The sequence below is a fragment of the Asparagus officinalis genome, chromosome 2 (assembly GCF_001876935.1).
Source record: "Asparagus officinalis chromosome 2, Aspof.V1, whole genome shotgun sequence".
NCBI lineage: Eukaryota > Viridiplantae > Streptophyta > Magnoliopsida > Asparagales > Asparagaceae > Asparagus > Asparagus officinalis.
The window spans coordinates 32,158,758-32,173,977 of record NC_033795.1 but is presented as its reverse complement, the minus strand read 5'-3'; the positions used below and the strand labels follow the sequence as shown (position 1 = coordinate 32,173,977).

Below are 15,220 nucleotides of genomic sequence, written 5' to 3'. Positions count from 1 at the left end.
CTCAAATTTCAATTATAGTACGATCCAAGTCCACCAATATTTTTCTTTGAGAAGTAATTAAATATGCTAAATTGCATGAATTCTTGCAGTTCAAAGCATCAGCAACAACATTCGCCTTGTCGGGATGATAATAGATGGTTATGTCATAATTTTTTAGAAACTCCAACCATCTTCTTTGTCGCAAATTCAACTCCTTCTGAGTGAATATATATTTCAAACTCTTGTGATCAGTGTATATTTCACAATGTACTCCATATAAATAATGTTTCCAAATCTTGAGAGCAAACACTATTGTCGCTAATTCTAAGTCATGAGTAGGATAGTTCTGTTCATAAAGCTTTAACTGCCTTGAAGCATATGCTTTGACTTTCCCATTTTGAATAAAAAATACATCACAGTCCTCTTCTAGAGGCGTTACTATAAATAGCAAAGCATATATCTCCAAAGGGTAATGCAAGTATTGGAGCACACATTAATTGATTTTTTAGCTCTTGAAAGCTATTTCTCACATTCATCTGACCAGATGAAGTTAACTTTTGAGTAAGACGAGACTGAGGTGAGGCAAACAGGAGAATCCTTCCATAAATTTTCTATAGTAGTCAACCATATCAAGGAAACTACGAATCTCCGTCACACTAGTTGGTTTGTCCTAATTAACTATATATTTTATCCTTTCAGGATCCACAAAAATACCTTAGAAATTATATGTCCAAGGAATGTTACTTTCCCCAGCCAAAACTCACATTTTTTAAGTTTCGCATATAATTTTTCTCTCTTTAATGTTTGCAGCACATATCTCAGGTGTTCTTCATGCTCTTCTTTGCTCTTTGTGTACATCAAGATATCATCAATAAGCACCATAACAAATCGATCCAAGAAGGGTTTAAACACCCTATTCATAAGATTCATAAATGCTGCAGGTGCATTTGTCAGCCCGTATGGTAATACTAGAAATTCAAAATGACCATAGCGGATTCAAAATGTAGTTTTTGGCACATCCTCTAACTTGATCTTTAACTGATAGTAATCAGAACGGAGATCAATCTTGAAAAATACTTAAGCTCCTTGCAGTTGATCAAATAGATCGTTGATTTTTTATAATGGATACTTATTCTGAATGGTTACTTCATTTAATTTACGAAAATCTATACATATTCTCATACTACCATCTTTCTTCTTTACAAATAATACAAATAATACAGGTGCACACCATGATGACACACTAGGCCGAATGAAGTCTTTATGTAAAAGTTCTTGCAATTGCACATTGAGCTCTCTTAATTCAGCTGGTGCCATGCGATAGGTAGCCTTAAAAATTGGACTCGTACCAAGTACCAAGTCAATTAAAAATTCAATTTCCCTATCTGGAGGCGTTCCTGAAAGTTCTTCTGGAAATACATCTCAAAATTCACGAACAACTGGTATCTCCTCTAAGCTTTGTTTTCCTTCATCAATAATTTCAACTGAAGCCAAATAACTCATACATCCACTTCTCAGTGCCCGATATGCTTTAAGGGCTGAGATGATCTTCAAAGGTTCTCGAGATTTACAACCCTCAAAACAAAATTATGGTTGGCTCGGAAATTTAAATACTTTTCTTTTCTCAACACGAAATAGAAGCATGACTTTGATGTCATATTAGGATTGGATGTAGTGACCCAATACAAATTTAATTAACATATTTTTTATCTTAAGAAGTTCATGCAAATGATAATATTAACAAAGAGGTTCTATGAAAAATACCACCAGTCCTTTTCCTACTCATCACCGTCTCACCGATTTAGTAACTCTCAGTCATTAGAAGACAGGAAGCACCGCCTCATAAAAAGAAAATATTAAGGAGAAATTCAGATAAAAATCTAAGAAAAAAATAAAAATCAAAGAAAAATTAAGAAAATTCATCATCCTAAATCAAACCTATTGGAGAACTGAAAGATAGTGGAAGGGAAAGAGAGGAAGCAAGAATTCACCCTAAACCTAATCTAACCAAAGGTATAAGCCCTTCTTCTCTTTAGTTTTTGTGATTTTTTAATGAATTGATGGGGCAATAAAAAATGAACTGAAAAGCAGTTAGCATAATTGAGAATTAGAGAATACAAAAAATAAAATAAAATACATACCCTAGCTCTCGCAAGACTCTCGTTGTCGACTGTCTATGTCGCCAGTGAGCCCTCACCGTCGAGATGTCACCCCTGATGGTGGAGCAAGGGGCTGACCTGTGCCTGGAGAAGAAAAAAACACGCGAAGGAGGAAGAAAAAGGGATTTGGGGATGAAGAAGAAATAGAGGAGAAAGAAAGAGAAAACTAAGTTAAAATAATAAAATTTCTTTGGGACCCCTAAAAGTTTACGAGTTTATATATACGTCCAGAAAATAAAAAAATTAAAAATTTTTGTTTAGACCTTTGTTGATCTGTTAATTACCCACAGGCCCAGAATAGTCAAATCCAGTTAAGAAATTAAGCTTAGATAATTATTTGAAAACCCTTAAAACTGTCTGAAATTGTTAATAGGTCCAAAACTATAAGAACATGTTATAGAAATTATGATAAATTGCTAAAATTAGCAAAAAGCCTATGGGTACCCTATTTATAGATTTTAATTATTATTTGATTATATTTGAATTTGATTGGCTCTATATTTTGAAGTGATTAACCTATAGTATATGTTTGTCCTGAATTGATATTAGTCCTATATCTTTATCTTACAAGATCTGGTTGATATCCAAGGGTCATATTTTGAGGAAGTGATATCCACTAGAGGTGAGTTCAATTCTCACTAGTATTTTTTTATAATATTAAATTCCATGAGTATTATAATTGATTGATCTCTTGAAAAATAATTATTCTATTATTTTTCATGTATAGAAAATGATATGTGATTTGATCGATTCCGTCGCGGCCTAACTCATAATATGATTTTGATTTCTTATGAGATATTGAAAGTAAAATTGATTTCATATAAAATGAGATAAATGATTTTGATTCTCACGTGATCTCAAATAAATATGAATATCACTTTATTTGAAAGCTATGTGATATGAAATGTCAGGCTTGACTCGTGCATGAGACTTGTCTTATGTATGAGTCGTTGCTGTCGTGTAATCCGTATTTATAAATTTTTGCTACAGTTTCGACGTGTGACAGTTTGATACTGTCAAACATGCAATACAAGGATAGAGTTGTTTGTATCACTCTTGTAGAGGAAATACGGCTGGTAGAAGTGCAGGCTGATACATCACTTAGGGAGAGAAAGCTTTCCAACACCGCCATTCATATACAAGATGGCATAGCCACGGAAAAAGGTGACTCAGATATCCCGAGTGAGTAAAGAGATCTTCAACATGCATGACCTCTGCATTCATCTTCAGTTACATTGCCTCGTCTACTAAACACTGAACTTACAGGATTGATAGATAGGATGAACAATTCAGGAATCAATGGCAGCTAAATGTCCATATACTAAAATTAAATTGATCCCATGCTTTGCATACAATCTCACTAAACGTCAAACGCAGGAAGATATTGAGGGAAAATTTTGGTCGATTACTTACTGGAATAGAAGCTGGCTTGCATACTGTAATAACATCAGCTTCACTCTCTAGGACTGTAATCTTTTCAGCCAAAACAGGTGGTTCATGCCTGGACAGGTAATGTAGTTTAGCATTTTGATTGTTACCTTGGAGTCCAAAATAAGCAAAACTTTATAGAACACAATATGCCAACTTAAAGGACTATTTCCTCCATTTTCCTATTAGGCTAATAAGTGTGCTGTGTAAGACTCCATGATGCCATAGTCAGTGTACCTTAGGCAAACAAGTTTACATGACAAAGTTCTTACCAATGTAGAGGACTAAGAATGCTATGTTCCACAAAAACTAGCACCCTGACTAGAAACATTACAAAGTTCTTAGACAATGATATCCAGTTGAAAAATTATACGCCAGAAGGGATGAAGGGAAAAACAAAAACTTCTGTTGCCTAATAAAAAATTAAAACATAGAAATGGATTTATTATCCATACTGCATCTTCTCATGTGACTTGCAGAAACAGCTCCTTGGCATAAATTGGTGTCAGTTACTTGAGAAATAAATATTTCCAAAGTACACAGGCCAACAGAATAGGGTTAAAAAAGGATATTTTAGAGGATTATATATCATATATCAAAGTATAGTAACTTTTCTAGTTCAAACAAACAGCAAGAAATCCAAAAAGAGGGCAGACCCACATTTAAACGCAACGTGGCACAATCAGGCGACAAAGAGTGTCATGGTGCACAACGAATCTGACAAGGGACATTCCAAAATTTTTACATGGGGAGATCTATGTACTATAGAAATCTATAAAGTAAAATTGAAAATGTACAATAGTAGAAAGTAAAAAAAAAAACTCAGTCAATGGGCCCATTGTTTGACAAAACTGATTCAGATCTTTTAATGACATTCCTTGGACATGATATATTTCATATAAATTGTTTATGTGATTGAAATGACATCATCATCTTGATTTGAAGACTTTATTTGTAATCGGGATGCCCTTAGACTTCCATACAGTGTCCTAGGTTGAGTTCCAAGTGATCTGGGTTTGACACCTCAAAAATTGACACCATTGAGTTGGGATTGCTTACTTGTAAATGCTATATGTTTGGATGTGTATCCATGTATGTGTGTGATTATGTAATGCCTATAAGAATGATAATATAATACATAAAATGAAAATACTACCGTCTAGGTCAATTCTGCACAAGTTGTAGCATACAGGTGAGCATGTTTAACTATAGGACTATTTACAACTGTTTACAACTTTACACAGAAGTAAAATTTAAGGTCTATCCCAAGCCAAGGGACAACAGGATGTAAAAGAACCTGTGCAGAAAGTGGCTTATCTTTTGTGATGATTGAACAACATATGACGGATGGACAGTTTGTCCATCCACTTGGATCCTCCCTGATTTGACCGCATCAACCTGAAAATTAAGCATGATATGTTCAGATTATATAAAGTGGAAACTTAATCAAATTGGCAGTAGAGGTTAACAGGTTCAGCCTTCCAGCATAATGCAACAAATGACAAACTGAAAGCTTAACCCCATCATTAACCAATCAAATATTTAAAGATCTAAATTCGACCCAGAAAGAAATTATTAGATTTCACTAGAGAAATCAAGATACTTCATAGTAATTTATTAAGTTTAAACTTAATGTGAGACAAGGGACATATTTTATAAAATGGTAAGGAAAACCCCAACCAAAAAATATTGTACTTACTGAAACTAATCTAATCAGAGACCTCAAAAACCATTGAAACTTAAAATAGCAAGAAAAATTAGCATAGGCCAATGTTCAGGTTACAGAGGTCCCTAGAAGATCTACTTGCAGATCTGTTATAAATTCATTGGATTGACTTGGAGAACAAACACACCAACATAACTAGAAGTCACCAGAGACCTAAGTTCAATAACTTACAGTACAAAGATAAGATGATTGGTGGATTCATATCTTGGAAATAACACTAGGGTCCAAAGACAAATATTTTGAATAGTATTGAATCGGTTTATTGGAAAATCATACTGTTTCCAAGAGAGAAATACCCATAACAAGCTCCACTCCTGACTCCGGTTAAGATGTTCATATTCGAACAATGCCCTAAAAATGAAGGATGAAGTAGAAGCAGCAAATATAACACAAGTGATTACAACTCACTCTAATATGAATGCAACTAAGTTTTCTAACATATATAGTTTTAAAGCTAATTCATGAAATAGATATATGTATAACATGGGTATCATATGCTCCACATGTTTGAGCCACTTCTCTTTTCGTCTCGCGCTCGGTCCCATTCCTCCTTGCCTACCTTTGCAATTTCTTTGTCTTACGGTTTTCGTAGCTACCATTGGTGTTGAGGGCTTTGCCTCGGCCCTCACTCTACCGATCTCTGTTGGTAGTTGGGATCTGGTCACAACTCTTCAACGTAGATGGTTTTCTTAGCCTTGCTAAGCTTTTCGGCTTTGGATCTTAGCATAATTTATCTCGCAATGACCAGATTTCTTACCTCCAATCTTGGCCCCTTCATTTTTTAAACAAGTTTGATTCAACTCCCTTCACCGCACGCTTCTCACTTCTGACCTTGTATATGCCCAACAATAATGAGGAAAATGATCTATAAACCAAATACAGAAGAAGGTTGTGACAAATGCTTGGAGGGGCTCTGCGGCAGACTATGTGGAATAATGTTACAAGTACCATTATTGGACTCTAGTTCATTTATCTGCATCCATATCATGCTCATATTCACACTAATTTTCTTATTGCTTGACTTGCTTGCTTGCATTTGAAATATACTATTACACATAATAATTACTTCTACATATTAACAACTCTAAATATTCATTAAATAATTAAAAAATATAGCATAAAAATGTTATTGCTTTAGAAATTATTCTATTTAATCATTATTTGCTGTTAATTTTACTATAAAGTATTAATAACAATATTAAGAAATAAGTTGGTAAAAACTAATTAAAAACCAAGCGTAAAAGCCATCGCAATACCCTACAAACTGACATATTTATCTACTTGTCCTTAGTTTTTCAAGACCAAGACTTAGCCAGAATTCACTCAAGAAAGGACAAATTCTCCATTTCCGTGGAGGATTCTCCAGTCCTCGTAGACTAACCCACACTAATATTAAGGATTAAGGAGAGATGATATAATTGGAAAAAGAAAGTTCTACGCATTCCAACTGCAATCAGTATGACTCCACTATAAAATTTTCTATTTTAAATGCTCAATGCAACTTCAAACTTCTTCGGCTTACATATTAATTACGAAAAACTTAATTAGTCAACCCAAATGGCTTCTATCATTCTCCTAAAAGGGTGCATGCTGATGTTCACGATTCACCAAAAAAAATAAAAATTAAAACTTCGAATCAACTGTAAACCACCGTCTCAAGTTATATAAATTTAAGATTCACTCCGACTTCAATCCAAATATCTTTTTTTTATTAAGTAAAAAAAAAATCGAGAAAGACGTACATAGTAATCATAAGGGCGGCCCTTAAATTCTTCAGCAAAGAGATCGACGATGGTTTTCCCTGCCCATCTATTCTTAGCCTGTGCCAAATACAGATAAACAAATAAACAATTACTTTTAAATTGGTTGGAAAAAATCCTCCAAAATTATAAGACTAGGGAAGGAATCTCACATGCGAGATGAACTCAAAGTAGTAGGGTCGAACGTATCGCCTCCCTGCAGAGAAATGTTTTATTTAGGGTTTTGGTTGAATGCCTTTGCGATAAATGTAGTCTTGAGCCTGAGGAGGGTTTGCAGGGGACTCCCACACGATCTCCATTTTCGTCTCTCTGACTCTCTCTCAGACTCTCTCGAGATACGAGATGGAAGCAAACGGGTCCAATTATTTTATTTACGCAGCCCAATTGACATCCGACGAAAACCGGCCCAGGGAAGTGTGGGTCGTTATGGGCTGCTTTGCGCTCTTTTATTAGTAGAGATTTCTTGCGGGCTCTTGCATGTTTAGATGCTCCAAGCGGATTCATATAGGAATTGTTTAATTTGCGACATTTTAATTAGGAAAGATGAGCAAATTTGCAATTTGTAAACGAATGTTATTCGGTGAGAGCTAAAATGCCTTTGGAAAAAGAAAACAAATAGTAGAATAATGTTGTCTTGTCAAGAAATCTATTTTTATTTCGAAAGAAGAAATCAGGTATGCTACGCGTTAATTTATAGAGCCCCCCTTACAATACACCTTACATTTAAGATCATCTTACATTTAAGGTTATTTTACACAAGTCACCTTATATTTATAATTTATATATAAATCGCTACAAACTTAATTTTCGTTCCAATCAACCACCTGACCCCACATTCCCCTTAATTTCCCCCTAAAATCTCAATAACGCCCTCACATTTTAGACATTAATGAGGTTAGGGGTTTAGTTGCAGAGAGGGGATATGTGAGGAATGTCAAGGAAAAGCGACATGTTTATTGCCCGCAATTTGATTTGATAGATGACAACATACTTTTATTTTGCAGATAGATGGTGAATTCCACATGGACTAATATTCTAGATCTTATTCATTTTAATCATAGAGTTTCTTTACTATATACCCCCAAATTATAGATATTTTGCCCCTTGAATCTTTATAATTCTAAACTCACCCCTCAAATTACTTTCTTTACTTAACTTTATACCTTAATTAATGTTAAAATTTGATAGTCTTTAGATTTGCCTATACATCCCTTTTTTCATGAATAATAGAACTTTCATTAAATAAAGGAAAAATCTTGCAGACCATAATGACTTATAAAAAAGGGAGATGTATCTCTCCAAGTAATAAGCTCGACAAGAGATAAACTCTTTTGTGCTAGACAATGTGCTACAAAATTTCCTTGCCTCCTAATATGCTTAAAAATGCAGCTACAAAATTGAGTACTCCGCTCTTTAATCTCATTAATTTTGGCACCATATAGTGTCAGACATGGTGTATGACTATTAAGCTCTTGAATAATCGCTAAAGCATCAATCTCTGCCATGATGTTCTCAAAGCCAATCTCTTCAACTACGTCCATTCTCTTTAACATCGCCATTGCTTCCACCCATTGAATAGAAGCATTATTGTATGCCCTCCCTACATAAACAACTTGTACTTGCTTAATGCTCCATCATTGTTTATCAAATGCTCCATCACTGTTTATCTTTAATACATCCATAGGAGGGGGCTCTCCAATTGTCTTGAATCATTTGTAAACATAACATTAGTTTTATTTGCCAACAAGTACTCTCTCAGCAAATTTTGAGTGCTAAAAGATAATAGCTTCTTCAGCCAACCCACTATCAACCAACTCTATAGCGATTATGATTACTCCAAATTCCCCATATTAATCTAATCATAATCTCTATTGCACCTTCATTTAGCAAGAGGAAACATTGACAACCAAGCCACCATATTAAAGCAAGCCAGTCAAAAAATATCTATGGACATATCAACTTTCTCCCATATTTTTCTAGCAAAGGGGCACTGTAAAAATATATGATTTGTGAGTCCTAATTTCCAAAATTCTCTACGAAAAAAAAAAATATGTATATAGTCCTGTGTTTGCTAAATATTAAATAATAGTTACGGTGAATAAACTTTTAAAACTATTATTTGGTCACTGATATTATCTGTCTTGTTATTATTAATGTGATTCTGAGCATAGAACATTAGCATATAAATATATGAATATTTGGTTGTTAACTTATTATTCAATTGATTATTATTATTAATATAATATTTCTTATTTAGTATAAAATAACATATTTCCACATTTTCTCTCTCCATATATTTTGTCAACCTTCCCTGTATCTAAATCCTATCACTTTTATGCACAAAATCCTTGCTATCTCTCAAATCTCAAAATTTTCCCCATAATCAAATCTTTTCTCTCTCTCAATCACAACAAATCTTATCATACCCGTACTCCTCTATCAAAAATATACCTATAATATTTAACCTACAACCTAACATCATCCCCTCCTCTCTTTTTTCGTGTTAACCAGCCTCCAAGAAATCCACCCTCTTCTTCTTCTTCTTCCTCAAGGCACCGCGTCGACCAATGCACGCAACCTCCAAGACACCGCCGAGACTCGTCCTACACTTCACCCGGCGCGGCCACAAACTTCGCAGCGCCCGTCAACGCACCCGTCGTAGAGCGTTCCTGCCTCGAGACCGCCGCCTCGCCGCAGCAGCCTTAGCATGCCGCGCCAAAGCGACAATCGGCCTACACCGCCCTAACCTCCGCTCCTCGACGGCTGCACACCCCTCTGTCGGCGTTCCCAACTCTGACCTCACGCATCTCAGATGCTGACCCCGAGCCGCTGTTTCGTTCCCCTCCAACCCAGATCCGCTTCGCCCCGCTGTCACTTCACCCCCACGAACCCCAGCTCCAGCGCGCAGCCGCAGTCCACGTCCAGTCGCCGTCTTGGTAGCGGCCGCGAAACCCGACAGGCCGCTGCCTCGTCCGCCAGCAATCTCAATCCGCTCGCCGTCGGCGCTCCAGTCCGCCTCGCATCGAACTCGGACCAGCCCGACGCCTGCAGCCTGCCGACACCGCTGCACGCGCACCCGAACTCCGAATCCCAGCTCCCGCCGCGGTCGTTCCACGTCGTCGCTGCCCCATCGCCGCAGCCCTTGCCGGAGCTCTTCCTGACATCGTGCTCCTACGTCGGATCTGATCTCGCACGTCGACGTCGACACGTTCGACGAATACACCGAGGCAAGATCTCGCATTCATCTTGCTTTTAATTAATGGTTAATATCATGTTATTATGATGATTAGATATACATAAATTATTTTGTGGTAATATTGTTGTTAGTATGATGATTTAATATGTTTAAATTATTATTGTGGTTAATACATATTTTTGAATATATGCGTGGAATGATGATTACGAGCGCACAGTGAAAATTAGATTAATAATGTTGTTAATTGTATTTTAAGAATTTCGGACATGAAATAACAAGTTATGTGCTAAATTAGAATTTATAGAATTTTATCGGAAAGAAATTAATTAAGGAAAATTTATAAAATAGAAAATATTACTTTTCATGCAGAAAGGAATTTTTATGTTATATTATATAAATCTTTTTTCATTTTAAATTAGTTACAATGAGAAATAGTTTAAAGAATAATTTTTGGAAAAAGAATATTATTATTTAGGATAGTATGACTGATCGTCGTAGAGCGTGACATTTCATGTGCAAAACGACATCGGTTTCTAGTTTTCTTTTTACGGTATTATTAGATTAGAGAATACTTAAGTACAGATAACTAGTATGAGAAGTTTGGATATTCTAGTAGTGATGAAGTCCCTTATGTATGTATTCATGCTATAGTATTTGTTTATACATTTCATGTTCATTATAGTTCTCATTTCTACTTCATAAACCTATTTAATCATGTTTAATATACTATTCTATACTCATGATCTGTTGATGTGTTAAGAACCTTAGTAGTTCATGACTTAGTGACCTTGTGCATCATGAACAGACCTAGTAACACGTGTGAGTGTTGACTGAGTTTAGGTGGTGAACCCGAGTTTAATAAGGATCATGATTGTAGAATTAGAGAATACCAGAGAGTTGGGATGGGGAGGTCCTTGTTCATGTGATCGGATATAGCTGTTGATGTATCTTCCAGACTCGCCCCATGATCCAGTGTAGCTTGGGGTTAGTTTGTTGGGTCAAAGTAAAGCCAGTGTAGTCACTTTGGTCCATGAATTGGATATTCACCCGGGTTTAACTTGAGTTCGAACCAGGTTGAAATCGGATTACGTGTAGCCCTCTGACCGATCCAGTGTAGCGGCGTATTGGGTACACGTAGGGGATTTGTGAACAGTCAGATATCCGGTGATATGAGTGATGACTTTGTGTGAGAATTGACCAGTGACTTATTATAGGATGGATTAGTCTTAGGAATTAGATTACCAGTTGGCTTGAGTACTTCTGTTCATTCTGATAGTAGCAAATATTCACATAAATTGCTAGAATTATAGAATCATGTTCCATCATTATTATTGTCATAGCATGTGTCGTTAGATCGTTTATCTGTACATGTCAGATCTTACCGTGTACCATACACGCTGACGTACACTTGTTTTCTCTGGTGTGCGTCAGACTTAGGAGACGGACAGGTCCAGCTTAACGTGGAAGCAGAGCCAGTGTATGCCGAGCCGGAGTATCCTTCCGATGGAGTGGAAGAACAAACCGAAGCCTAGACGTGTTTTCTTTTCTGTAGTAGCTGATGAACATTAGAACTCATTATCTTTTTATTCTTTAGTTAATGTCAGATTTTCATATTTTTGACAATACTTTCTTTTATTATGGATTATGTATTTTTATTTCTATCTGGACCTGTTTTGTAATAAGGGTATGTTTGACCCATATTTTATGTCTGGGATGATTTATCATGGATGATATGTTATTTCTTATTCTGGATTGTCTTTCTATTCTTGCTATTATGATCGGGGACCTGTGATTGAGATTTATGTATTTGACGCTTAGCGTATTTGATTGAGAAGAAATAAAAATATGATGATAATATTTCTTCTCAATCTAATATGTCACGGACTTGTTCACGTTACGATTCCCCGGTATTTTAGGAAACAGGGTGTGACAGGTTTTAGTGGTGGCCCATGCAGGTCTCGGTCCCGAGTCCTCACTAGTAAGAATATAGTAGACAATTTAGATACATATCATATTTCATCCGTAAGACTATGATTAAGTTCTTATACTATTATCTTAATAACTATGTTTTAACTCCTATTTTCTAATATATTGTTTTGATTTTAACCCTAATTCTTTGATCCTCGTTTTCCTTCAGAACCATGGTGGGTACTCGCGGTTTTAGTAACCCGTCTAGTAGCAGTACCCCACAGCCCGAAGTGGATCCAAACCAACTTCTGGTGATGATTCAGGGATTAGTCACCAATCAGTAGCACCTGGCTGGACAGCTACACAGGGAGCCTCAGCACCAGCCTCCCCCTCGCGCAGAGTCTGGAGTTAGAGAGTTTCGATATATGCGGCCTCCTTCCTTTTCTGGTGCTGAGGGACCTTTAGCAGCATAGGAGTTTCTTAAGGTTACTGAGACTATTCTCATGATGACCCGCATCCCCCATGCTGAATGGGTGGACCTCATGGATATTCAGCTCACCGACACCGCTCAGATATGGTGGGCAGCTAAGAAGACTCATCTGGAGAGGCCCATCCTGTGGGAGACGTTCATCGAGCACTTCAATAAGAAATACTTTCCTCAGTCAGCTCGGGATGAACTCTTACGAAGATTTGTTGAGCTCAAGCAAGGAGGGTGAATAGTTGATGAGTACGAGGCCGAGTTTTCTTCTTTGAGCCGATATGCTCCCCATTTGGTTACAGACCCTACGATTAGGAGGCATCAGTTCCAGAAGGGTCTGGACAAGTATATTAGGATGGCTCTGGCAGGTAGAGCTTTGGCGACCCATGATGCGGTACTGGATGCAGCACGCGAGATTGAGAGCGTGCATAAGGAACCTGAAGACTCTCACGTGATTCAGAGCAGGACACCAGCAGCTCCGGCCCGGAATGTCAATCGTCCCCCTCCGAGACAGCAGCAGCAGGCTCCGCAGAGGCAGCAACATTTCTAGCGTCAGCCATCTCATCAGGCTCACCCTTATCAGCGCCCTGGAGTGCAGACTCGCGGCCAGCCATTGGTGAAGTGTACCCATTATGGCTACATTGGGCATACCCAGCAGGAGTGTCGCAGGCGTCTTAGCGGCAACAGGCCAGTTTACCACTACCTCCAGTTAGGGCAGCTCTCCCAGCACCACCTCGACCAGCTCCGGCAGCACCGCCTCAGCATAGATCTTATCCTTGAGCAGGGCCACTTCCCCCACAACAACAGGTATATCAGGAGGCACACAGGAAGCAATCTCAACAACAGATGTTCATGATGTCAGCTGTAGAAGCTGAGGCGAACGATCAAGTTATCACTAGTAAGAATGGTTTATTCTAAGTTTTATTTGCATATGAACTTCTTTAATTAGCATTACTCGATAATATCATGGTAGGATTGTTTATGAATACTAAGTTAGTTGTGTTATATCCTCCTAAATAGGTAAGGTTCTTGTTTCTTCTGTTCTTGCTTTATCGCTCTTTGATTCTGGAGCCTCCCATTGTTTCTTGTCTCGTCGATTTGCGAGTGCCCACTCTCTTCCTATATCTCCTTTGACTACGGGCTGGAATATCAACACTGGCAGTGGTGTCTTAGTAGCATCTAGTGGTTATGAAGCATGCCCTGTGGTTATCTACAGGAGGGAACTCTTTGCAGACTTTCTGGTGATCGATTTGCCGAGTTTTGATGCAGTATTTGGGATGGATTGGTTGGGGTCGTTCTTTGCCACCATTGATTGTCGCCGTCGGATCGTAGTATTCGAGATACCGGATCACCCGAGATTTGAGTTCACTAGTGGTAGTACATCAGCCGGACCTATGGAGTATAGAGCTAGACCGAAGAAGGCGACGTTAGCTGCAATGCAAGTGGAATCTGAGAAGCCAGATGTAGTTTGAGAATTTAAAGATGTGTTTCCCGACGATATTTACGGATTGTCACCGGATCGAGCGATTGAGTTTTCCATAGATTTGAAGCCTGGAGTTAGGCCGATCTCTAAGACCCCTTATCGCATGCCTCCGGCAGAGTTGGCCGAGCTTCGGACCCAGTTGGATGATCTTTTGCAGAGAGGGTTGATTCGACCTAGTGTATCGGCCTGGGGAGCTCCTATGTTGCTTGTGGGGAAGAAGGATGGATCCAAGCGGATGTGTATCAACTACCGGGAGTTGAATGCGGTGACAATGAAGAATAAGTATTCACTTCCTCGTATTGATGATATCTTTGATCAATTGGGTGGATCGAGAGTATTTTCTAAGCTGGATTTACGAAGTGGGTATCACCAGGTGAAGGTTAAGGATTCTAATGTCCCCAAGACTGCATTCTGGACGAGATATGGACATTATGAATTCTTAGTGATGTCGTTTGGTGTGACTAATGCACCGGCGACATTTATGAACCTGATGAATCTGGTATTCTATGATGTATTGGACAAGTTTGTGGAGGTCTTTATTGATGATATCTTGGTATACTCTAAGAGTGAGGCGGAGCATGCAGAGCATTTGCGGTACGTGTTGAAGACCTTGAGAGAGCATCGACTATTTGCCAAGTATAGTAAGTGTTAGTTCTGGCTGGATCGTATTGCATTTCTTGGACACGTGGTGTCAGGAGACGACATATCAGTGGATCCGAAGAAGGTATCTGCAGTGAAGGATTGGCCTACCCCTAAGTCGGTGTCTGATATTAAGAGTTTCCTAGGATTAGCTGGTTACTACCGTCGCTTCATCAGAGATTTTTCAAAGATTACAGGGCCGATGACACGACTTATGAGGAAGGATATTAAGTTTTTCTGGTCTGACGCTTGTGAGCAGGCGTTTGAGGAGTTAAAGTCTCAACTGATTTCGGCCCCGGTCTTAACAATACCAGATAAGAGCGGGAACTTTGAGGTGTTCTGTGACACATCTGGTAGAGGATTAGGATGCGTTCTTCAGGAGGATGGTCATGTGGTAGCATATGTTTCTCGTCAGTTGAAGAAGCATGAGAAGAATTATCCTACCCACGACTTGAAGTTGACAG

At 38.0% G+C, this 15,220-nt stretch overlaps 2 protein-coding genes across 3 annotated transcripts in view; one reads left to right on the top strand and one right to left on the bottom strand.

Moving 5' to 3' along the window:
• LOC109830631 (RNA pseudouridine synthase 7) overlaps positions 1-7,394 on the bottom strand; it is a 37,959-nt gene extending 30,565 nt beyond the window's left edge. Inside the window, exons 1-5 of one of the 2 annotated variants that reach the window (XM_020397948.1) lie at positions 7,288-7,394; positions 7,205-7,248; positions 7,035-7,112; positions 4,864-4,964; positions 3,552-3,639 (exon numbers count right to left, since the gene is read on the bottom strand). In XM_020397948.1, the coding sequence (XP_020253537.1) occupies positions 3,552-3,639; positions 4,864-4,964; positions 7,035-7,112; positions 7,205-7,248; positions 7,288-7,351 (375 nt within the window). In that variant the 5' untranslated portion in view covers positions 7,352-7,394. The remainder of the gene's footprint in view (positions 1-3,551; positions 3,640-4,863; positions 4,965-7,034; positions 7,113-7,204; positions 7,249-7,287) is intronic. The other variant, XM_020397947.1, reaches the window with a different exon arrangement.
• LOC109831026 lies at positions 12,663-14,106 on the top strand. The gene is made up of 4 exons (XM_020398370.1): positions 12,663-12,868; positions 12,950-13,124; positions 13,442-13,541; positions 13,655-14,106. Exons 1-4 carry the CDS (start codon positions 12,663-12,665, stop codon positions 14,104-14,106), a joined length of 933 nt encoding a protein of 310 aa, XP_020253959.1.